The sequence below is a fragment of the Phascolarctos cinereus genome, unplaced genomic scaffold (genome assembly GCF_003287225.1).
Source record: "Phascolarctos cinereus isolate Bilbo 61053 unplaced genomic scaffold, phaCin_HiC Scaffold_5;HRSCAF=322, whole genome shotgun sequence".
NCBI lineage: Eukaryota > Metazoa > Chordata > Mammalia > Diprotodontia > Phascolarctidae > Phascolarctos > Phascolarctos cinereus.
The window spans coordinates 241,120,592-241,146,171 of record NW_027555958.1 but is presented as its reverse complement, the minus strand read 5'-3'; the positions used below and the strand labels follow the sequence as shown (position 1 = coordinate 241,146,171).

At 37.1% G+C, this 25,580-nt stretch overlaps 1 protein-coding gene across 1 annotated transcript in view; it reads right to left on the bottom strand.

Annotated features, from left to right (window-relative positions):
* SLC26A8 (solute carrier family 26 member 8) overlaps positions 1 to 25,580 on the bottom strand; it is a 180,657-nt gene that overhangs the window by 12,148 nt on the left and 142,929 nt on the right. The window contains 3 exon segments of the mRNA XM_020999637.2: positions 20,303 to 20,395; positions 22,318 to 22,463; positions 22,551 to 22,605. Coding sequence (XP_020855296.1) covers positions 20,303 to 20,395; positions 22,318 to 22,463; positions 22,551 to 22,605 — 294 coding nt within the window.

Sequence of the window (25,580 nt, the reverse complement as noted above, 5' to 3'; positions counted from 1 at the left end):
GGTCTCTTAGAAGGACATGACAAGGTAAAACAACAACATGAAAACCATAATGTAAGAAATACCATGAAAACTTCCCAGAATTTCTGAACACACAAAAAAATAAATTACCAATTTGAAAGAATCCACAGATCACCATTGGGGGAAACCCTAAGCTGTAAACTCCGAGGCATATAATTAATTCAACAATTCTAATGACAAATAACAAATTCTACAAGCAACCAGGAGAAGTAGAAAGAAAAGTAAATCTGAATAACACAACCCTATTCTGTACCCACCAGAAACCACTGAAAGGAATGGAATAATGGGTTCTGAGGAGAAAAGAAGTTCAAGACATAACCCAAGATGACAGATCCTGAAAACCTAAGTCTAATACTCAATGAAAAAGAGATGGACATTTAGTAAAAGATTTTGAATCATTCCTAACAAAAAAGGATATGATCATATTGTTTGCTTTGCAAACCCCACGGACAACAGAAACAAAAGAAAGGCAAATAAATAAAGCAACTAAGGAAGGAACAAATAACAAAATAAATTACACCAGAAAAAAGGAGAAAGAGAAAATTAATTATGGAGTTAAAAACAAAAGCAAGGACAACAAAGTAACAACATAGGGACCATTAAAAGATTTGTTTTTAAAAGTACACAAGGAGATAAGGGTGAAAGTGGAACTCAAATAGAAGTTACAGTGGAGGTACAGGTTAGAAACATCATGAATTAAATTTTCCAATACTCTGCCTACTATTTCTTTTTTTAATTTCTTTTTTTCTTTTTTCTTTTTTTAACATGTGTTTTTAAAACTTTGGGTTACAAATTTTCTCCCTTCCTCCCTCCCCACCCACCCTCATTGAAAAGGCAAGCATCTCGATACAGGTTATAGATGTGTAGTCATGCAAAACACTTCCATAGTAGTCATGTTGTGAAAAACTAAGTATATTTCCCTTCATCCTATCCTACCCCCATTTATTCTATTCTCTCTTTTGACCCTGTCCCTCCTCAGAAGTGTTTGCTTCTGATTATCCCCTCCTCCAATCTGCCCTCCCCTCTATCAACCTCCTGCTCTTTTGTCCCCTTCCCCCCTTATTTTCCTGTAGGGTAAGATAGATTTCCATACCCCATTGTGTATGTTATTCCCTCCTTAAGCCAAATCCTATGAGAATAAGATTCACTCATTCCCTCTCACCTTCCCCCATTTCCCCTCCACTGTAAAAGCCTTTTCTTGTCTGTTTCATGTGAGATAATTTACCCCATTCTACTTCTCCCTTTCTCCTTCTCCCAGTATAATCCTCTCTCACCCCTTAATTTTATTTTCCAGATATCACCCCTTCATCTTCAACTCACCCTGTGCCCTCTATCTATCTGTCTATACATATATATAATTTTTTCCCTCCCACTACCCTAATACTGACAAAGGTCTCATGAGTTACAAATATCATCTTTCCATGCAGGAATGTAAACAGTTCAACCTTAATAAGTCTCTTATGATTTCTCTTTCCTGTTTACCTCTTCCATGTTTCACTTGAGTCTTGTATTTGAAATCAAATTTTCTATTCAGCTCTGGTCTTTTCCTCAGGAATGCTTGAAAGTCCCCTATTTCATTGAATGACCATTTTTTACCCTGAAGGATTATACTCAGTTTTGCTGGGTAGGTGATTTTTGGTTGTAGTCCTATCTCCTTTGCCCTCTGGAATATCATACTCCATGCCCTCTGGTCCCTTAATGTAGAATCTGCTAAACCTTATGTTATCCTGATTGTGTTTCTACAGTACTTGAATTGTTTCTTTTTGACTGCCTGCAATATTTTCTCCCTGACCTGGGAATTCTGGAATTTGGCTACAATATTCCTAGGAGTTTTCCTTTGGGGATCTCTTTCAGGAGGAGATCAGTGGATTCTTTCAATTTCTATTTTGCCCTCTGGTTCTAAAATATCAGGGCAGTTTTCCTTGATAATTTCTTGAAAGATGATGTCTAGGCTCTTTTTTTGATCATGGCTTTCAGATAGTCCAATAATTTTAAAGTTCTCTCTCCTGGATCTATTTTCCAGGTCAGTTGTTTTTCCAATGAGACATTTCATATTCTCTTTTATTTTTTCATTCTTTTGGATTAGTTTTACAGTGCCTTGATTTCTCAATAGTTCACTAGCTTCCAATTGCTCATTCTAATTTTTAAGGAAGTATTTTCTTCAGTAAGCTTTTGGACTTCCTTTTCCATTTGGCCAATTTTGCTTTTTAGGGCATTCTTCTCCTCATTGGCTTTTTGGACCTCTTTTGCCATTTGGGTTAGGCTATTTTTTAAGGTGTTATTTTCTTCAGTATTTTTTTGGGTCTCCTTTAGCATCACACTCAGTTTTTCCTCTACTTCTCTTACTTGCTTCTCAAAATCCTTTTTGAGCTCTTCCATGGCCTGGGACCAATTCATATTTTTCTTGGAGGCTTTGGATGTAGGAGCTTTGGCTTCATTGTCTTCTTCTGGTTGTATGTTTTGATCTTCTTTGTCACCAAAGTAAGATAATATAATCTGACTCTTTTGCGCTGCTTGCTCATGATACCGGCCAATTACTTGAGTTATAAACTCTTTGTTAAGGTAGGGGTCTGTTTCCAGAGTGGAGAATGTACTGTTCCAAGCTTCAGGGGTTTTGTGCTGCTGTTTTCAGAGATATTTCTAGGGACCTGTAAATTTTCAGTTCTTCCAAGGTGCTATGATCAAGGGTGAGGTGTTTACTCCTTTCCTGTCCTGTGCTCAGTGACCACAAGAACTCTTATCTGTCTTGGAACTGTGAGGAGGATTTCTTCTTCACAACCACTACAAGTTCCACCACACCAGCGCTCCTCCTTGCCCCAGGACTACCACCCAGAACTGTGACCCAGATCCAAGCACGGGCAAAGCAAGAGAATCCTGCACTAGCAGAAAGATCCCTGCAATCCCCCTCTGATCAACCACTCGACTCCCCCTCAGTCTGTATGCCGGAAGCTCAGGAGGCAGCTGCCACCCTGGGGCAAGCTTGGGGAATGGGGCTAGGACCCCACGTTTCTCTTTCCTGCAGAAACAGACTTTTCCCACTGAACTTCTGAATTGTCTTTGGCATTCATGGGTTGAGAGGTCTGGAAAGCGCCACAGCTCCCTGTGATTCAGTCCTCTGAGGCCTGCTCCAGGATTGCTGTGGCCTGTGCGCCCACACTGAACTGCATTCCTCTACCAGCCTGGTGCCACATACCTTTCTGATCAACCACCCAGGTTGTCTTGGGCTGGAAATTTGTTTCACTTTGTCTTTTTGTGGGTTCTACTGCTTTAGAATTTGTTTAAAACCATTTTTTATAGGTATTTGGAGGAGGTTTGGGGGAGACCTCAATCAAGTCACTGCTTTTACTCTGCCTTCTTGGCCCCCCCCACACTATTTCTGTGAAATGAAACTGCAGAATGGGAGGGTACATAAAAGGGGAGAAAGGAGGAAGACAATGGAGAGAGATGAGCATGTGATGTGCTCTAATCAAAACAATAGTAAAAACAATAAAGAGAAAATAACTTCTGTAGTCTCTTAGATTGAAGAGGACTATAGGAAAATGGGTGAGGTGGCAAAAGAATGGAGGTAAAGAAAAGAGAAAATCTCTTTTTAGTAGTGGGAGGAGGTCCCACTGTAGCATACTCCCATGGTGAATGAGGGAGATATTCCATAATGCAAAATAAGAATGTTGCAATGTGGTATAATCTTCAGCTATTTGCAGCTTAGACATACTACTACTTCTGAGAGTATTATATCTCCATAGACAGCATCTTGCCTCAGAAGAGCAGGAATGAGAGCTCCTAAGGACAACTGACATCCAGAAGGGCAGGAGGGCATGGACCCAGAGAGATTTCATAGCAAATGAGAAAAATGGTAATGGAGAGTTCAAGGTGCAGTGATGAAGTACATATTAATGAGGAACACAGGAAAATTTCTACCATGGAATACTATTCATTTCTATCTCTTGCATGAATTGATAGTTATAGAGGTGAGGCATGACAGAAAAAAAGGAGGGTGGTGGAAAGATCTCTAGCACAATAACATAGGAACTTTTTATAAAAGGGAACTTCGAAATAGGAGCCTCAGAAGCTTTAGTACCATAATAAGTACAGACACTAAAGAAGGAATAAAGAGGTATAAGGACCATGAATCAAGGGATAAAAATCTAGAAGAAGCAGAAAAAGAAGAAAATTTTTAAATGGAAATGAGAGAATAAAATCCTTTTTAGAAAAAGGGGCAGAATATGAAAAAGAAACTAACAGAAGAAATTGAAGAAGAGAAAACTTTAAGAAGAAAAAAGGGAAGCATTGTATAACTAGATGAAAACAAGAAAAGGGAACAAATGTGTTAAACAAAACTCCAAAACTAGGGAAAAGAGTGACAAAAGTGGGTGGGGAGGGAGCCTCTGGGTGAGGGAAGAGGGCCTTTGGGACTTAAAGTAGATTAAAGAAAATTACTGAGGAGACAAAGTACTGTTTCTATACAGTAAGAAAAATAACAAGAAAAAATCCTAGTTCAGAAAAAAAATGGAAGATACAAATATAATTGTCAAAACTTTAAATGTGAATGAATTTAAAAATGCAATGAGAATGCCAAATTGGATAAAAAACCCCAAACCTTGCATTCTATTGCTTGCAAGAAACAGCTAAAAGCAAAAGCAAAGGAGGCAGAGACAAGATAGTGGAACAGAGGCAGGAACCCAAGAAAACTTTCCCAACAATTCCCTCCAAACAACTTTAAAATAATAAGTCAATTCAAATTTTGGAGAGGCATAACAATACCTGGAGCATTCAGACCAGAGACAGTAAGGATGTTGGACAAGTGGTCAGAAAGAGATTACAGGAGACCCTTTGCTGGTATTGGGTGTAACTCTATTGCCCATACGCAGCTCTAGGTTGCAGTTCCAGGGCAGAGGGGAATACCTGTGGTTGGAGCCCCGGTCCCAGTTCCAGGGGTAAAGGAATGGTTGTGATCCCTTGTGACTTCAGGGGAGCAGGAGACCTGGTTGCAGGTCCAGGGAGGAGAGGAATGACTGTGGTTACTCTCAAGGGAGCAAAAGCCCTGGTCATAGTTCCAAGGTCTTGAGGAATGCTACTACTTGCAGCTGTAGAAGACCCTTCTTGGATAAAGAACAAAGCAGACTAGGAAAGCAGCAACCATACCTCTCCCCAGATCACACCACCTTGTAAGCAACAAAAACTTGCAGACCCCCAGAACTAGGTCTGAAAACAGCAGTACAAAAAAGCCTGAAGCATGAGACAATGCATCTCTATCCCTAGGTGAGGAGAGCCCAACTTTAATATAAAGTTCAAAGTCAAGAAATAGGTTGGAAGGCATCTAGGTGGTGCAGTGGATAGAGCACCAGCCCTGGAGTCAGGAGGACCTGAGTTCGAATCTGGTCTCAGACTGGAAACTTGACACTTACTGGCTGTGTGACCCTCAGGCAGGTCACTTAACACCAATTGCCTCACACACAAAAAAAAAGAAAAAAAAGAAAAGAAAAGAAAAAGAAAGAAAGAGCCTGGAAAAATGAGCAAATAAATAAAGAACCTGACTATAAAAAACAAAACAAAACACAACTATTATGATGAGAGGGAAGAAAATGCAGAAGACAACAATGTGAGCATTGGTATAAAATAGGATAGATCAACATCTCACACCGATAAGGTCAAAATGGATACATAATATGAACATAAAGGGTGATATCAGCAAATTAGGAGACCATGGAACATTTTACCTGTCAGATCTATGGATAAGGGAAGAGATTAGGATCAAACAAGATATAAAGAGCATTACAAAATGCAAAATGGATAATCTTGCATAATAATAATAATAATAATAATAATAATAATAATAATAAAAGGTTTTGCACAAACAAAACCAATGCAGCCAAAATTGGAAGGAAAGTGGGAAACTGGGAAATAACTTTTACCTCAAATTTCTCTGACAGAGGCCTCATTTTTCAAATATATGGGGAACTGACTTAAATTTATGAAAATAAGAGCCATTCCCCAATTGGTAAATGGTCAAAGGATATATCAAAGCTATCTAGTCACATGAAAAGATGCTCTAAATCACTATTGATTAGAGAAATGCAATTTAAAACAGCTCTGAGATACTACCTCATACCTATCAGATTGTCTAACATAACAGAAAGGAAAAGACACATGTTGGAGGGGATGTGGAAAAGCAGGGACACTAATGCACTCACTATTGGTGGACTTGTGAACTGGACCAACCATGGTGGAGAACAATTTGGAACCATGCCCAAAAGGCTATGAAACTGTGCATACCCTTTGATCCAGCAATACCAATACTAAGTCTATTTCCCAAAATAATCAAAGAAAAAGGAAAAGAACCCATATGTACAAAGATATTTATAACTACTCTTTTTGTGGTGGCAAAGAATTGGATATTGAAGAGATGCCCATCAATTGGGGAATGGCTGAACAAGCTGTGGTATATGACTGTGATGGAATATTATTGTGACATAAGCAAAGATGAGCAGGATTTCAGAAAAACCTGGGAAGGTCTATATGAATTGATGCAAAGTGAAGTGAAAAGAACCAAGAGATCACTGTACACAGTAACATCAAGATTGTAACTATGACCAACTGTGAAAGATTTAGCTACTCTGAGCAACACAATGATCTAAGACAGTTCCAAAGGACTCATGATGAAAAATGCTATCCACCTCCAGAGAGAGAATTGAAGTATAATTTTTTTCACTTTTATTTTTTTTCAATATGGCTAATATGGAATTATGTTTTGCATGATTTAACATGTATAACTGATATCCTATTACATGACTTCTTAATGCGTAGAGGAGGGGTAGGAGGGAACAAGAAAATTTGCAACTCAAAAATTTAAAAAACAGTAAAAACAAATAAATAATACGTATTTTTTCAAAAAAAGTAAAAGTGTACACAAAACAAAAATAAGGGGCCAAAACAAAATTGTATTATGCATCAGCTGAATAAAAAAAGGCAGGAAAAGCAATCATGTTATCAAGGCAAAAACAAAAATTTACAACATAAACATAAAGAAGGAAATTAAATTATACTGAAAGGAACCATAGACAACAAATCAATATCATTATTAATTTTACATGATCAAAATGCCTTAAAATCTAAATTCATAAAGGAAGGAATAACTGAATTACAATAAGACACAAAGAATAACACAATAGTAGTAGGAGACTTTAGTAACCCTCTTTCACATTTGGAAAAATCTAATAATATACAAAAGACAAAACATGAAATTGGAAAAAAAGCTGGAGAAACTAGAGCTGAAAGACTCAATGGCATTTTCTAAATGGGGCTGTTAAAGAATGTACATATTTCTCAGCATCAAATGGCACAGTCACAAAAGTTGACCAGGTATTAGGGCACAGAGATAGTGCAAATAAATTTAAAAAGACAGAAATACTAAGCATATTCTGTATAGCTCATAATGCAATAAAAATATTAATTCATTCAGGAAGCATAAATAAAAGACACAGACCCAAATTGAAACTTTATAATGAAATTCTAAATAATGAAAGGGTCAAAAAACAAATCATAGAAACAATAATTATAAGAAAGAAAATCATGATGATAAAACAATATATCAAAATTTCTGAGATGCAACTAAAATCACTCTACAAAGGAAAAACCATATCCCTAAAAATATACATTAACAATAAGAAAAGGAAAAGATTAATGAACTGAAAATACATTTTTAAAAAATGAGAAACCAAAAATAACAACAAAATAAGAGATATTAACATTTTTTTTTCTGGATATTGAAAATTAAAGGAGAAATGGATTAATTGTAACCAAAAAGACTATCTAATGATAAACAAAATAAAAACTTATATTTTGAAAAAACTAACAAAATGGACAAACTTTTAGTTAACCTGATTAAAAGAGGACAAAAATAAAATCAACAAAATAGCAAAAGAACAAGGTGAAATCACAAGAAAACCAGAAGAAATAAAAAGAATTATTGTAACCTACTGGTCACAACTATTTGCTGAGAAACTAAGAATACAAAAGAAATAGAGGAATACTTTCAAAAATATAAAACACCTAAACTACCAGAAGACCAAATAAAGATCTTTGGTAATACAATCTTAGAAAAAGAAACAGAACTAGCAGTAAAGAAACATCAAAGAAAGAATCTGTTAGTCCTGATGGATTCACAGGAGAATTCTATAAAACTTTTAAAGGGCAATTAGTATCAATACTACACTAATTAGTCTCAAAAAATTTGAGAAAGAAAGCACTTTACCTGACTCCTTTTATGAGATGAATACAATTCTAATCTCTAAATGAGAAAAATATAAAGCACAGAAGAACTATAGACCAATATTATTAATGAATATTGATTCAGAAATTTTAAATATAAATTCCATCAAACACCATAGCAATTGATCTAAGAACTTATTCATTATGACCAAGCTGGACTTATACCAGAGATGAAGGACAATTCAACATTAGGAAAACAATCAATGTAAGCAATCACATGAAAAACAAAAACATTTCAAGCCACATATTATCTCAATAGATGCAGAAAAAGCCTTTGAAAACAACAGCAATTCCATATAATAATGACGTAATCCCAAGAAGCAATAAAAGAAAGGAGAATCTCATTCCAAATAATTACCAAATGCATATTTTAGGATCAGTCTCTAGAAGCACACAAAATACATGTACAGGTTCAATTACAAAGGACTTCTTTAAGAAATTTAAAAAAAAACTAACTTAAATAGCTGGAGATTCCTCCTATTCAGTACTAATGAGCGTCCCATTCCAATATGATAAAAATGACAATGCTACCAAAATTAATTTACAGTTTTAATGCTATGCCAATCAAACTACTAAAGGGGCATTTTACAGAACTCAATAAAATAATAAAATTCACTTAGAAAAAGAAAAGATCTAGAATATAACAGAATGTAATAGCACTTCCAGACCTCAAACTGTATTGTAAAGCATCAGTCATCAAAACCATTTGATATTGGTTAAAAAACAGAGAAGTTGATCAATGAAACAAACTAGGCCAGGGAGAATAAAAAACAAGGGCACTCAATAATTCAGGATTTAATAAACCAGAACAAAAATAAATTACTTATCAAATTACTGTTTGATAAAAACTACTGGGAAAACTGGAAAGCATTCTGGCATATCAGACTTAGACCAAAACCTTGACATTATATTCCACAATACATACAAAATGGATATGTGACCTAAATATTAATAATCATACCATTAAAAAAAGTACTTAGGAGAGAAGCAGATGATATATCTTTCCAAGCTATGTGTAGGATATAGATATATGTACACACATACATACTTATATGCACATACACACATGTATGTATGTGCTTTACAAGTAAGGGATAGAGGCAATTATAAAAGAAAAATATATAACTTTGAGTAGATGAAACAGAACAACTGAAAAAAGAAGATTAATGCATCTACTATGAGAAGGAAATAGTTGAATGAGAAAAAAATCTTTGTATCAAATTTCTCAGACAGGGTTTAGTATCTAAGATATATAAATAACTAATATATATGTATTATTATACATATACATATGTGTGAGTTTTACATAGCTTATATATTACTACACGCATATATAACCAAAAGTCATTCCCCAGTAGATAAGTGATCAGAGAATATGAATAAACAGTTCTCAAAAGGATTGCAAACGTTAACAAGTATATGAAAGAATGCTCCAAATTACTAATTACTCACAGCAAATTGGCAAAGATGACAAATGATAGGAATAGTTAATACCAGAGGGGTTGTGGGAAGATGAGCACCCTAACGCATTGTTGGAAGAGCTGTAAATCAGTATGACCAAGCTGGAAAGCAATTTGGAATTATGCAAATAAGGTAATTAAAATGTTTATCTTTGATTGAGACATTCCATTACGAGGCTTTCATTCCTAGGAGTTATTGATAAGAAGAAAGTGGCCCATAATACATCAAATACTTATAGTTGCACTTTTTGTGGTAGCAAAGAATTGGAAATATAGTAGATGCCCATACAATGGAGAATGGCTAAACAAATTATGGAATATAAACATAATGAAATAATACTAGGTTGTAAGAAATAACAAATACGAATAGAGAGAAGCATGGGAAATAGTTACATGATCTGATTCAGATAAAGTAAGTAGAAACAAGAAAACAATACACACGACTACAACAATGTAAATGGAAAGATCAGCTATAAAACAATAAAAAATAAATGTTGTGGACTTCTGGATCATATGCCTAACAAGATGTTATAATGTGTAACTAGACATTTTCTCTGATCCCCATGACCTCCCATATTTCTCCATAACATAAATTATGGGCCAAAGACAAAGCAAATCCAACCATCTTCATGGTTTAGGACAGCTGGAAAAGAAGGTAAACAAACAAACAACCTATGAACTGATGCCTATCCTGAACACACCCTGCACTTCCTCCCCAACAGCTTGCTATACTCCTGACAGTGAGGCTACCCTAGCCAAACAAAGGATTTTTTTTAAACAGGAAATTTAGAAAACTTACTTTATTCTACTAGTAGTTAGAAAAATATTGACTGATACAGAATAAAGTATAGTCAGCTGGAAAAGAATGAGAAGTTCCAAGTGGGACTTTGGCCACTGACAAAGAGAATGGATGGGAAGCCACCTCATAGGAGCAAGAAATAAGAAAGTATTTATACCAATATGCTGCAACTTGAGTTAAAAAAAAGCACTCCAGTTTCTGAACCATTTCATTGCTTTGGGGTAGAACCAAATTTCCATTTGTTGAGCCCAGCTCCAGGGACATGGTTGGACTCTGGGATATGTTGTGCAGAAAATAAATTGTTAATGGTTGTCATATACTGGAAAAACTGACAAAAGAGGATTTCAAATGTTTTTTCCATCTGACTTTATGTTCAAAACCCACAAACTTACAACAAAATACAACCCCCAACCTCTGGTCCCCTCCCCTTCCCTATTATTTTATTTATTTATTTATTTGTTTGTTTTTGTGAGGCAATTGGGGTTAAGTGACTTGCCCAGGGTCACACAGCTTAGTAAGTGTCAAGTATCTGGTCTGAGACTGGATTTGAACTCAGGTCCTCCTGACTCCAGGGCCAGTGCTCTATCCACTGCACCACCTAGCTGCTCCCCCCTCCCCCCCTTTCCCTCTTTCCTGTGCTATGGACATCTGCTCCAGGCTACAGAAGATTACTTGGGAAATAACAGACAGACTTCTGTGCTGCAAAAGATCTCTATGGGAGAGTAGAGGAAGAAAGGGAAAGGGGCAGCCCTGGATTCAGGAAGACCTGAGTTCAAGTCTGGCCTCAGACACATAACAGTTACTAGTTGTGTGACACTTAACCCCATTGCCTAGCCAAAAAAAAAAAATTAGAATGGAGCAATTGGAAGCTAGTGACTTTATGAGAAATCAAGACATTGTAAAACAAAACCAAAAGAATGAAAAACTAGAAGACAATGTGAAGTATCTCACTGGAAAAACAACTGACCTGGAAAATAGATCCAGGAGAGAGAATTTAAGAGTTATTGGACTATCTGAAAGCCATGATCAAAAAAAGAGCCTAGACATCATCTTTCATGAAATTATCAAGGAAAACTGCCCTGATATTCTAGAACCAGAGGGTAGAATAGAAATTGAAAGAATCCACTGATCTCCTCTTGAAAGAGATCCCCAAAGGAAAACTCCTATGAATACTGTAGCCAAATTCCAGAGTTCCCAGGTCAAGGAGAAAATACTGCAAGCAGCCAGAAAGAAACAATTCAAGTATTGTGGAAACACAATCAGGATAACACAAGATTTAGCAGCTTCTACATTAAGGGACCACAGGGCTTGGAATATGATATTCTAGAGGGCAAAGGAGAGAGGATTATAGCCAAAGTGAGTATAATCCTTCAGGGGAAAATATGGTCATTCAGTGAAATAGAGGACTTTCAAGCATTCTTGATGAAAAGACCAGAGCTGAATAGAAAATTTGACTTTCAAATACAAGACTCAAGAGAAGCATAAAGAGGTAAACAGGAAAGAGAAATCATAAGGGACTTATTAAGGTTGGACTGTTTACATTCCTACATGGAAAGATGATATTTTTAACTCATGAGACCTTTGTCAGTACTAGGGTAGTTGGAAGGCAAAATTATGTGTATAGATAGATTGATAGATAGAGGGTACAGAGTGAGTTGAAGATGAATGAGTGATATCTGGAGAATAAAATTAAGGGTGAGAGAAGATTATACTTGGAGAAGGAGAAAGGGAGATGTAGAAAGGGGTAAATTATATCACACAAAATAGACAAGAAAAGCCTTTTACAATGGAGGGGAAGTGGAGGAAAGTGAGAGGGAATGTGTGAATCTATTTTCATTGGATTTGGCTTAAGGAGGGAATAACATACACACTCAATTGGGTATGGAAAGCTCTTCCTTACCCTACAGGAAAATAGGGGAGAAAGGGATAAGAGAGCAGGGGGGATGATAGAGAGGAGGGCAAATTGGGAGAGGGGGTAATCAGAAGCAAACACTTCTAAGAAAGGACAGGGTCAAAAGAGAGAATAGAATGAATGGGGCGGGGGGAGGCGGGATAGGATAAAGGGAAATACACTTAGTTTTCCACAGCATAACTACTATGGAAGTGTTTTGCATGACTACACAAGTATAAACTTCTCAATGAGGGGAGGTGGGGAGGGAGGGAGGGAGAAAATTTGGAACCCAAAGTTTTAAAAACAAATGTTAAAAATTGTTTTCACATGCAACTGGGAAATAAGATATATAGGCAATGGGGTATAGAGATCTATCCTGCCCTACAGGATAGAAGAGGAAGGCGATAAGAGAAGGGGGTGGAGATAGAAGGGAGGACAGATTAGGGGAAAAGGTATTCAGAATGCATGCTGTCTTAGGGTTGGGGAGGGACTAGATGGGGAGAAAATTTGGAACTCAAAATCTTGTGGAAGTGGATGTTGAAAACTAAAAATAAATAAATTAATGAATCTTTAAAAAAAGAAAAGAAATAGAACTCAATAACCCACCCCTCAAAAATCCCATAGCACCAGCATGACAATTCACCAAACTGGCAGTGCTGGTCCAGAGAACTGAGAAAACAGAAGGAGCAGGATATGATATCGTGGTGGTGATGGGTCATTCCAACTAAGCCTGAGGGCAAGAGCCTAGCATTTAGCCGGGGACAATTCTGTCCCCCAAAAGGCACTTAGGGCAGATACATTGTCTGATGAACTGTGAATTGCCCATCATGAGAGGAGGCTGAGATACTTTGAGATCCAGGTCCCAGGGAAACCACCATCAGAGGAAAACACCAGAATCAGAAAGTGAGCAATAAGGATGGAGGGAAGACTGAAATTACCAAGGGTCTCAAGAGGAAGAAAACTCAAAGACCTTGAATATAAACAGACAAATCAACAGGGAAAACATTATAGAAGAAAGCAATATGTCCTCCAGATCTAGTAAACAAGTTCAAACACCTATAAATAAATACATATTTGGGGGGAAGAAAAGGAAAACTTCTGTGGAATTTAAGGAGAACATGGAACCACAACATGCTCTTCCTGAGTGGTTTAAAAGAGAAACAAGAATAATGAGCAGAATTTATGGCCTGCACAGCAAAAATGATGGGCAGAATAGAAAAACCAGAATCTTCAGCAGCAAGTCTCACCAAAGAAACAAAAGAGACAACAACAGACTGGGGATGCAAATTAACAGAAATGAAGGATAATCTAGAAGAAGAGAAACAAAAAATAAAAACATCAAAAGGAAATATGCTCACTATACAAGCAAAACATATTAATCTCAAAGAGAAGATGTGTAGAGACCAAAGATCATAGTTCTCCAATGTGGGAAAATTTAGAAGTTAGGCTTCCACAGCAGAACAAGGGAATTCCAAGATCTTGTGGACAGTCCCTCAACCAATCAGAAAGTGTCCCAAATATTCTGCAAACAACTAGTTCCTTAACAAAGAGCCCTGGAGGCTAAACCAGTTGCAAAATGTCAGGGTCATGCTTGCTTAATAACCTTACTGATTATTAACTGACACACCCCAAGGGCAGAGATGGCCGCCATTTTTGAACATGGGATGGGCTGTTCGGAAAGAGTGTAACTCAGATGAGCTGGACCTATCCTAGCCCTGCTAGGAGGAGCAGGATCATACTAACAGTATAAAAGCTGGCTCTCGCTTCTGTACAGTGTGCCTCTCCCACCAGAGGGTGCACCTGATTCTTGCGAGAACCGTAATAAACGATTCTTCTTTCACCCCAGCCTTAGTTTTGTGATTAAGAGCAAGACTCCTGTCCGCATTGCAACTGGGAAAGTAATAGGCTGCGGCAGCTCGCCTGGGCTGGGCTAACTTCCCAGCCCTGCTGACGGGGTACAAGGGGCTCTATTTCTAATACAACAGGACAAAACAATCAACACCATCATGCAGGAAATAATACAAGAAAACTGCACAGAATTTCTGAACATAGAAAAAGAATTCACAATTGCTTCCAGAAGGAACCCAAGGCTGAAAACTCTGAAGTACATAGTGGTTAAATCCATCAATTCAATTCAGAAAAATAGTTCTACAAACCGTCAGGAGAAAGACCTCAAGTACAAAGGACAGGAAATTCAAACAACAAAACACTATTCTTCACCCATCAGAAAATGTAGGAGGGAACTGAATGTGTTCTAAAGAGCAATGGAGCAACGGGTGCAGTTGGGGGTAATATGCCCTGTAAGTCTGAGCTTAATCACAAATTTTAAAAAAAAGATAGACATTCAATAATAAAGAAATATTTGAAACATTCTCATAAAGAAAACCAGATCAGAAGAGATTATTTGCTCTTGAATATCTGAGACAGCAGAAATGCAGGAGGGGTGAATGAATATAACAGCCAAGGACAACATTAAGAGAGTAACAACAGTGACCAGTATGAGACTTATTTCCAAAGGGACATGAGGAGATAAGGATGAAGGTGGAAATCAGGTGATGGTAACAGTGATAAAAAAATGGGCCTGAGGTATTAAAAACAAAAACCTGGCAACACCCTATTTATAGGTAAATCAGTATTTTTTTTTCTGGGACTACATTACAAAATGGAAGGGTGCATGACAGTGGAGCGAGAGGAGCAGGGGGATGAAAAGACTATAATGTGCCTGGGCAATATTGAGGGCTAGTAATGAGGGGAAGATGACCCCCCTGTGGTCACTCTGGAAGAGAAGATCCTTTAGGGGAGTGGGGAAAGAAAAGGGGAGGAGGACTGAAAAGTAGGGAGAGCCTTTGCTTTGGTGGTGTGATAGAGTTCCATTGGAGAATGTTCCTATGGGTGAAAGAGATGTCTTATGAAGGAAAATGGGGACCCAGTGTGGTCTAGGCGATTTGGTTCCTGAAAAGACCCCTTGTCTTACCTCAGGAGGGGGGAGTTGGAACTCATGGGGGTAACTGGCACTTAGGAGAATCAGAGGGCATGGACCCAGGGAGAAAATTTTGAGGCAAAAAGGGAAAAGAAGGTAACTAGGAAGAGGGTATAGATCAGTGACAGTTTTCATAACCAGGGACTTGTGGTGGGGTGGGGAAAGGGCAAGGGGGAAAAGGGTGGGAAGATAGGTCCTATCATGGGGCACCATCCTCTCTGTCACTTGCAGGAATTTTCAATGTTCTAGGAATGAGGAATAATGGAAAAGGGGAATCCGTGGAGCAAACTCTACAAGACAATGGCAGAAACTGCCAAGATGGGAGAGCCCAGAATGGATACCTTGGAAGATTTTATTCCATAAGGAATATAGAGAATAGAGAAAGACTAGATAATTATCATGAACCAGAGAATGAGAATCTAGAATAGACAGAAACAGAGGATGGATAGTGAAATCTTTTCTGGAAAGGGACAGAAAAAATATTAAAGACTAATGGATATGACTAGTTAAACAGGAAGAAGGAGAAATCTACTTGACTAACTGAGAAGAAAAAAAGGTGGGGGAAAATCAGATAACCAAGTTAAAACATGAAAAGAAAAAGGAACTACTAAGCAAAACCCCAAAGGGAAAGGGGTAACAAATAGGAGGGGGAATCAGGGGCTTTGAAAAAGTGCGACACTTTTATGCTAAAGACTACTCAAAGAATAGATTTAAAGGGACCTTTTTCAATCTCACAAAAAAAACCCATTTATCTTTCTTTTCTTTTTTTTTTTGGCTAGGCAATGGTGTTAAGTGACTTGGCTAGGGTCACACAGCTAGTTAGTGTTATGTGTTTGAGGCCAGATTTGAACTCAGGTCCTCCTGAATCCAGGGCCGGTGCTCTATCTACTGTACCACCTAGCTGCCCCAAAAAACATTTATCTAAAACCAAAAGTAAGCATCATATGCAATGGGGACACACTAGAATCTTTTCCATTAACTATGGAAGTGGAGCAAGGATGCCCACTTTAGCTACTATAATTTGATATAGTTCTGGAAATGCCAGCAACAGTAATAAAACAAGAGAAAGAAATTAAAGGCATAAAGATAGGTAAAAAGGAGACAAAAGTATCCCTATTTCCTGATGATATGATGGTATACTCGGAAAACCCTAGAGAATCAGCAAAGATACTGAGACAATAGTTTTAGCAAAGTTGTAGGCTGCAAAACAAACCCTCAAAAATTAAAAATAAACAACAAAGCATTTCTATATAATAATAACAAAACATAAAAAGCAGAAATTGGAAAATCTCATTCCAAATGACTACAAAATGCATAAAATATCTGAGGACTGACATACTAAAGTGAAACACTTGTATAGATTCAGATACAAAGTGCTTATTAAAGAAATAGTGACTTCCAGACCACTACAATAAAGTGAAAATTCAATAAAGTGAATCACACAAATTTTTGGTTTCCCAGTATATATAAAAGTTATGTTTGTACTATATTGTAGTCTATTAAGTATGGAATAGCACTATGTCTAAAAAAATATATACACCTTAGTTAAAAAAAATACTTTATTGCTAAAAAATGCTAACTTGCAGCCTTCAGCAAGTGGTAATCTTTTTGTAGAGGGTCTTGCCTCTCTGTTGATGGCTGCTAACTGAACAAGTGGTTGCTGAAGGTTGGGGTGCCTGTGGTAATTTCTTAAAATAAGACAAACAAATGAAAATAAAGACAAAAAGGAAGTTTGCCAAGTTTTGACTCTCCTCTCACTGAAATACTAAGAGGCCATTGTAGGGTTATTCAGTGGCCTAACTTCAATATTGTTGTGTCTTAGGGAATAGGAAGGCCTAAGAGAGGCAGAGAGACAGGGAACAGCTGATCGATGGAGCAGTCAAAACACACACAACATTTATTGATTAAATTTGCTGTCTTATATGGTCATGGGTGTGGTGGTGCCCCAAAACAATTACAATAGTAACATCAAAGATCACTGTTCACAGATCACCATGATAGATATAAAAATAATGAAAACATTTAAAATATTGTGAGAATTACCAAAATGTGACACAGAGACACAATGTGACCACATGCTATTAGAAAAATGGTACTGAAAGACTTGCTTGATGTAGGGTCACCACAAACCTTCAATTAGTAAAAAAGTAATCTGTGAAATGCAATGAAGTAAAACACAATAAAACAAGGTATGCCTGAATACACGTATACACATATACATATATGTGTGTGTTAGGTATACACACACACACATATACACATACAACACTAATAAATATTCCCCAATAGATAAGTAGTCAAAGGAAATGAACAAACCATTTTCAAAAGAATTGCAAACTACTCACAACCACATGAAAGAATGCTCTAAATTACCAATAATAAAAGAACTGCAAATCAAAACAACCCTGAGGTTTCACCTTGCATCCTACAAATTGGCAAAAATGATGCAAAAGGCAATAGCTAATATTGGAGTGGTTGTGGAATGTTAAGCATACTAATACATAGTTGGCAGAGATGATATAAGCTTTTTGGCAAACCACTTGGACTTATGCAAATCAAGTGACTGAGAAGTCCCTACCATTGAATCAGACACTCCCTTACTAGGTTTATAACTCCAAGAAAGCTATCAATAAGAAGAGAGTCCCTATATACACATCCCCATATTTATAGCAGCACTTTTTGCAATAGCTAAGAACTAAAAATCAAGTAAATGTCCAATGTTTGGGGAATGGTTAAACAAATTATGGTACTTTATTTTGATGGAATACTACTGTGCTGTAAGAAATGATATATGTGATGAATACAGAGAAGCCTGGAGCTGTACCTGGATCAATGCAGCATGAGGTAAACAGAGCTAAGAGAACAATGTACACAATAACTACAACAACATAAATGCAAAGAACAACCACACACACACAAAAATCAAAAGTGAATGTATCAAAATCATAAAAATCAAGTATGATTCAAATGAAGAGATACGAGAAGACATTCCCAACCCACCCCTTCATGGACGGTGGAAGTCCACAGGTGCTACATATTGCATATGTTTTTGGACTTTTTCAATGTATTGACCATTAGTGCTGATTTTTTTTCCTTCCTTAAAAAAATACTATTTATTATACAGGATAGCACCTGGGAAGAAGAGGGGAAGGAATACTGGGAATAACTATGATAATCAAAAAACAGAAGACATGAATAAAACCTTATTTTTTAAAAAAGTCAATGTTGCAAAATTACAAAGAACAAGCATGGCCCCAAAGAAGAAAAATGGGAAGATATCTCCACCCTATTTCTTTGCCTAGGTGGGAGGTCCACAGATGTGGAACATTACATATGTTCTTTTTTTTTTTCGTGAGGCAATCGGGATTAAGTGACTTGCCCAGCATCACACAGCTAGTAAGTTTCAAGTGTCTGAGGCCACATTTGAGCTCAGGTCCTCCTGACTCCAAGGCTGGAGTTCTATCTATCGTGCCACCTAGCTGCCCCTCATTATATCATTCTTAGATTTATATATGTATTGATTGGTTTAGCTGATTTTTTTCTCTTCCTCTTTTTTTTTCTTAAATATTATTTGCTACAAACTGCTCTCTGGAAAGGGTCTGGGAAAGAATACTGGAAGAATTCTGGTGATATTAAAAAATACCTATAAAAATGTATTTAAAAAAGGAAAGAAAGAATATTTATACTTATTCGCCTTGGTAAGCCATCAACAAATTGACCCATTAAAAGCTGCCTTTTTCCAAGTCAAACACTTGTTTTATTGTCTAGAAATCATGATATAGTAGAAAGAGTGCTAGCTCTGGTGTCAGAGGATCTGGATCCAGCCTCTTTGATGCTCACTACCTATACAAAGCAAGTCACTTAATCTCCCTAAGCCTCAGTTTCTTCATTTATAAAATGAGGCAGTTGGACAAGATGAGGCCCTTTCTAGCCATAAAGGGACATCCATGACTCAGTTCTGAATCTGTTGCTTGGTACACCCAGACTGGATTGGTTCCTTACAGAACATACTGTTCTGAATTCTTACACAATTCTCAAAGGGAGCTTTCTATAGTATTCAGAGAGTGGGAAATGGAGTGGGACACTTTTGTGTTTGGTCAATGAAGTATTCCTCAGGGTAGAGATTCTGTTTGTGCCAGAATAGAATTCTCGTGGTTGGAAAGAAAACTTTTCTGGTGGCCAAAAAGAGCTAGTCTGAGGCTAGAAAACATATGTCTGGCATTGGCACCAAAACCAGTTCCTTTCTTCCTGAATAATCTATAGCAATTAGCTTCTATTAGGAGATACTGCAGTCAAGTGGAATTTTGCATTTCCCAACTATTTTATCTATGTTATCTTGGTAAGAATCTCTATGCCTTACACTTGGGACTTTTTTCTTTTTTTTTTTTTTGGACCAAACCTGAGATGACTTAACTTGAAGATACAGACATGTTTATTAAATGTGTATACAGCACAAAGTTGGGAGGGTCAGCTAACAAGTTGGAAGACAGAATCAAGTTTCAAAATATCTAACAGTCTGGGACTAATACTACCAAGATTTTATTAATGTTATCTTGGTAAGAAGCCCTATGCCTTACACTTGGGGCTTTTTTCTTTTTTTAGGACCAGACCTGAGATTTCATGGTATAGGGAATTTCTGATGATACCATTGCAGGTCATCTTGGAGAGCTGCTTGGAGGCACTAGGAAGTTAAGTGACTTGTCCAAATTTAACTAACCATTCTGTATCAGAGGAAGAGTTTGAATCCAGGTCCTTCTGACTCTAAGACCAGATCTCTATTGATTGGGCCATGTGGGTTTTTCCATGGGATAACTATGCAGAATGTAGTCTTTTAGGAAATATGAACCAGCAAGAACAAAGCCACAGCTGCACTTGTAGTAGGGTACCTTGGAAGGTGTTATCTGGAGGTCCTTTCTTGATTCTGAGTCATACCCTGGCATTTGACTAAAGGGAGAATAGGATGGAAAATACAGTGTTTCCTGTAAAGGAGATAGAAAGAGTAGGAATTAGAATCTGAGGCAAGAAATTAACACAGAGAGAAGTTAATTCATTGTGGAGATTAATGCACAAGCTCTAGTAATGCTAATCTTTCAATTTATAAATCCAGTGTTTTATTTTCTAGGGACCAATCCTATGTGCAAATGCCATCTCTACTTGTTGGCATCTTTGCTAATCCTCCACACCCACATTCAAGCAAGGAAAACAAGCAAATATCTAGTTCCTTTAAATGAATTCAAGGGTTCAGACCCAGATGAATTACCTTCCAAGGTTCTAAAACAACTTACAGATTTAGACTGCAGAACCAGAGTTGATAATCTTTGAGGTATCATAAAGAATGGGAGAGACATTATACAAAATCTAGGCAAATATCCAAATATATAAAAAAAAATAACCCAATGGAAAAAGATAGATCCGAGAAATTACAGCCTAGTAACCTTATCCTGGAAAATTCTTAAACTACTTATTAAACAAATGTCTTTTGAACTCTTAAAAAAAAAAGTACATGGTGATCAAAGGAGCCAGCATGATTTCACTAAGAACATGTCCCATGATCCAATATCTATGATATGATCCTATGATAACCTATATTGACTTTATCTCCTTTTTTGATAGGTTATCAGACAAGTAAATCAAGGGAATCCATAAACATAGTGCATTATGTCTTCAATAAGACATCTGATAGCTTCATGATAACCTTATGGACAAAATGGAAGAATATGGGCTATTTGACAATACAGGTAAGTGGTCAAACAACCAGATTCAAATAGTATTGATTAATATTAGGCTGGGGGGAGATCTTAGTGGCAAGCTAAGGCTTCTGTCTTGACCCTATTCCATTCAACACTTTCACCTATGACTTAACTTGAAGATACAGATATGCTTATTAAATGCATATATGGCACAAAGTTGGGAGGATCAGCTAACAAGTGAGAAGACAGAATCAAGATTCAAAATACCTAACAGTCTGGAACTTACTACCAAGATGAAATTTTATAGGGATAACTGTGAAATCTTCCATTTTGATTTTAAAAGGAAAGTATACAAGTACAGGATATTTTGGTTTGCTTTGTTGTTGTTGAATTGTTTCAGTCATGTCCGATTCTGTGATCCCATTTTGGGGTGGGAGGGATAGCTAACATAAAAACAACTCATACGAAAAAATCTGGTGTTTTTCATAGAATCACAAACTGTTAGAACTAGGAGGGACTTCATAAATCATTTAGTACCAATTCATTCAATTGACTAGTTTTTATTAAGGCCTACTATGTACCAGGCACTGTGTACACACACACATCTTTGGAGAATATTAATTCATGCAGAGGCTTTATTTAGAAAGCATGGAACTATTTTGAGGCCCATTCCCTCAATATGAATTAATAAATGAGAATTCTGATTTGTAAATCAGTTTCTCATGCATTTGTTTAGTGTGAGTCAGGCTTTCAGGTTTTGATGAAAAGATAGATTTTTGAACTAGCAGACCCTAAACAAAGGTAAATAATGGAACTACGGTTTTGAACCAGTGTTGACAGATGTCATAATGTCTGTACTTCACTTATATTTAATCACATTGTTATCTCTTCATTGTCTCTTTTCTTCTCTTTTGTTGACCTTTCAGTTTGTTTGGTAGCTGGGCTACCCAAGAGAAAGGGTTCCAGGGAGTAAGCTGTCCTTTTCTAGGAATGATGGTGGAAGCCATCAGTCACTTTCTTGACTTCTGCCTCACAGGACATCATACAGGACACCATAATTGCCAGAAATTCTATCCCTCTGAGTTCCAGCCTCACCTTTCTTCCTAGAATCATTGTCTGGCATTATAAGAAGTTGCCCAGACTCCTGGTTAATTTTCATTTGGCTCCAAATTTACTCCTTCCCCCCCCAAGGATACACAAGACCAGCTAACCTTTATTACTGGCTCATCCTCGGGAGTCTCTAAGTATTTCTTCCCAAGAGCAAACAGAACAGCATCATGAACGGTAAGGAACAACTGGGCCTTGGTAATGCCAGCATCAAAGAAGTCACTGTTCTCAAAAGTCTTAACAATCAGTGCTGAAAATCAAACCAGGGCAGACTCAGTCATCTGAACAGTAAGAGGACCCAGAGATATACAACATAGCTCAGAAGCATGATACTCACGATGACACCCTGCTAGGAGAATTAATACATCAATGTTGTAAAACAAATTGCAGATCTGTGGAGAGAAGTATCAAATCACAATTAGTGAACTGAATATATAGAAGAAAAATGGTGATAACAGAATTCTTAAGAATTCTTTTAATAAAGAAGTTGGCTTATTTGTGTGAATCTCTGCTTTCTGAGTGACACACTTAAGAATCTTCGTGAAAATTTTTAGAACACACACACATACACATACATACACACATGCATATATCAAACAATACCTTGTCAACATCACATGACATTTGTATATCTTCTTTCCAGAGTGCAGGGCATTTTTTCTTGCCCTAGTACAGAGAGGTAAACTGAGGGACAGAGTTGACTAATAATACACAAGTGGAGCAAGTAGGGATGGGATAGGAAGTTTGGAATACTGATGCTCAGTTTCAGAATCTCCTTGTAAAGTTCAATTGTACTTCCATACCTTACTCAACACGTGTTCTGGGCCAATAAATCTTGAAATTCATTATAATGTAAGTTGAAAAAATATTCTTTTTCTCACATTCCAGGGTGAGTATACTGGTGAGTTGAATTATCCCAAGAAATGAAAGAATGGGGCAGAACTCCAATTTAAATCAATACACAATTATTAAGTATATATCATGTGCACGGCATTAACATCATTCAGGACTAAGAGGAAATGAATCACACAATATTAGTGGGGACCTCAGAGGCCATATAGCATAATCCATACCTGAAAAAGAATTCCTAAACCACATACCTGACAAGTGGCTATCCAGTTTTACCTGAAGAGGATAGTAAGGGGCAAAACTACTATCTCCCAAAGAAGCTAATTCCACCTTTAGGTGGGTCCAATTCCTAGCTAGTTTTTCTTTACATCATGACTAAATTTCCACATTTGAAATTCTACCCACTTCTACTTCTGCCCTCTAGAGCTAGGTAGAGCAAGCCTTGTTCCTTTTCCACAAGACTCTCTCAAACACACAAAGACAGTAATCACATTTCCTCTAGGTTTTCCCTTTCCCAGGACAAGCATCCCTTCTCCTTCAGCTGATTCTCATGGGCTATGAATTGGAGGCCCCTCACCATTCTGGGTGTCCTCCCGTGGATACTTTCTAGCTCTTTACTGTCTGTCCTAAACTATGGGATTCAGCACCGAAAACAGGGTAATACAGATACAGTCTGACCAGTGGGGCTGTCACCTTCTTATTTCTGAAAACTCTCTCTCTCATTGTAGTCCAATATTTCAGCAGCATGTTTTGGCAGCCCTGTCACACTACTGACTCCTGTTGAGTTTGTAATCTATAAAAACCTCTAGATATTTTCAAATTGCTAACTCTGCCTGCCCCACGTTGTACTTATGCAGTCATTTGTTTGAAGGCAAGTGAAAGACTTACTTTACATTTACTCAATTTCATCTTATTCAATTCTGCTTAATATTCTAGTCCATCAAGATCCTTTGAATCCTGACTCCAGTGTTAGCTATTCCTCCTTGCTACTGGTCTTCTACAAATAAAAGGATGCTATCTATGCCTTTACCAGAGTCCTTGATAAAAATGCTAAACAGCAATAAGTAAAGCACAGATCCCTGGGGATTCTAAAAATTCTAAAAAATTAGAAAAAAATTAGAAAATTCATATAAGAAAAGTTAGAAAAATAAGAAAAAATAACAAAATTTAGACCTCTCAATATAGAATTTTATAACTCAGACTAGAAGAAATTGAATTCATGATGAAGAATTTCTCTAAAGAAGTGAAAGAAAGATGAACAGATTTGGAAGAATCTATTCTAAAACAGAACATAAAAAGTCCTGAAGTAGAGTAAAATATGGCTGAAGACAAGAAAAAGTTAACAATGTTAAAAAAACACATAAAAAAACACAAACCAACGAACTGACCCTGAAGATAGGATTGCAGAGATAACTTAGAGATAATAGCTGTCTCAGAAGAACACGACAAATTAAAAACAAAAACAAAAAACAAAATGTAACACAATAGCACAGGGACTAATACAAGAAAACCGCCAATAACTTCAACAACAACAGAGCATTGGAAAATTTACAAATTGTCCCCAGAAAATACAAACCCATGTTTTAAGCTACCAAATAGGAGAATTACTGAAAGCTATGCTGCCTCAGTTGACCAAATAGCTCCAGTCCTGCTTGTCAGTCAGTGTTGAGGGAAGCTTCACCCAGTGTGCAGTTTTTGAATTATGTTTATCCCTTTCACTTCATGGGGGTTAGGGGTACATCACCCCCACAATCTGTAAAATCCATGTAAATTTTTTGGCCTTCTCTTTATACCAGAGAAGAAGTTTGAGTTTTTTCTTTCTGTTTTATGGAGTGTTTACAGTACTTTATTGTAAAATTTGGGTTAAATATTTGGTCATAGGCTCTGTGCCATCTACTGACCTTCATGTGGCATCTATGGGTTCCACAAAACTCCCGAAAAATTCCCTTTTAATTTCTTATGCCAACCCACGACATATTGAAACTGCGATAGGGAAAGTCACAATATGGAAGGGATAACTGTACCTGCTGTCCACCACATACCAGCTACCTATTAACAAGCATTTGGGGAGGAGCTGACATGCAATGGCCCATCCCCTTTTGCTGATGTGGACCAATTTGAATTGTTGTTTCTCCTTACAAAAGTTATCAATAAAACCTGGCTCCACTTTGAATCCCTTGATGATCTTTAGTGATCAGCGTGTCAATGTGTTACTTACTTTGAAGTATTATTTTTGAATAAACTCTTTTTAATTCTCTTTTTCCAGAGTTTTGCCTCATTAATCAGGATGAAAGTCTGAACAAAGAATTTTCCTTTTAACAAGGGCACCTGAATTGTTGTTGTTTAGTCATTTTTCAGTCATGGCCAGCTCTTTGTGATCCTTTTGGGGGTTTTCTTGACAGAGAAACTTTGGTTGGCTAGGGCAGTCTCACTGCCAGGAACATGGCAAGCAATTGGTGAGGGGAGAATGGGTCAGCAAGCAGCAGATGCAGGCCATACCCCTGGAGACCTTCAGGGA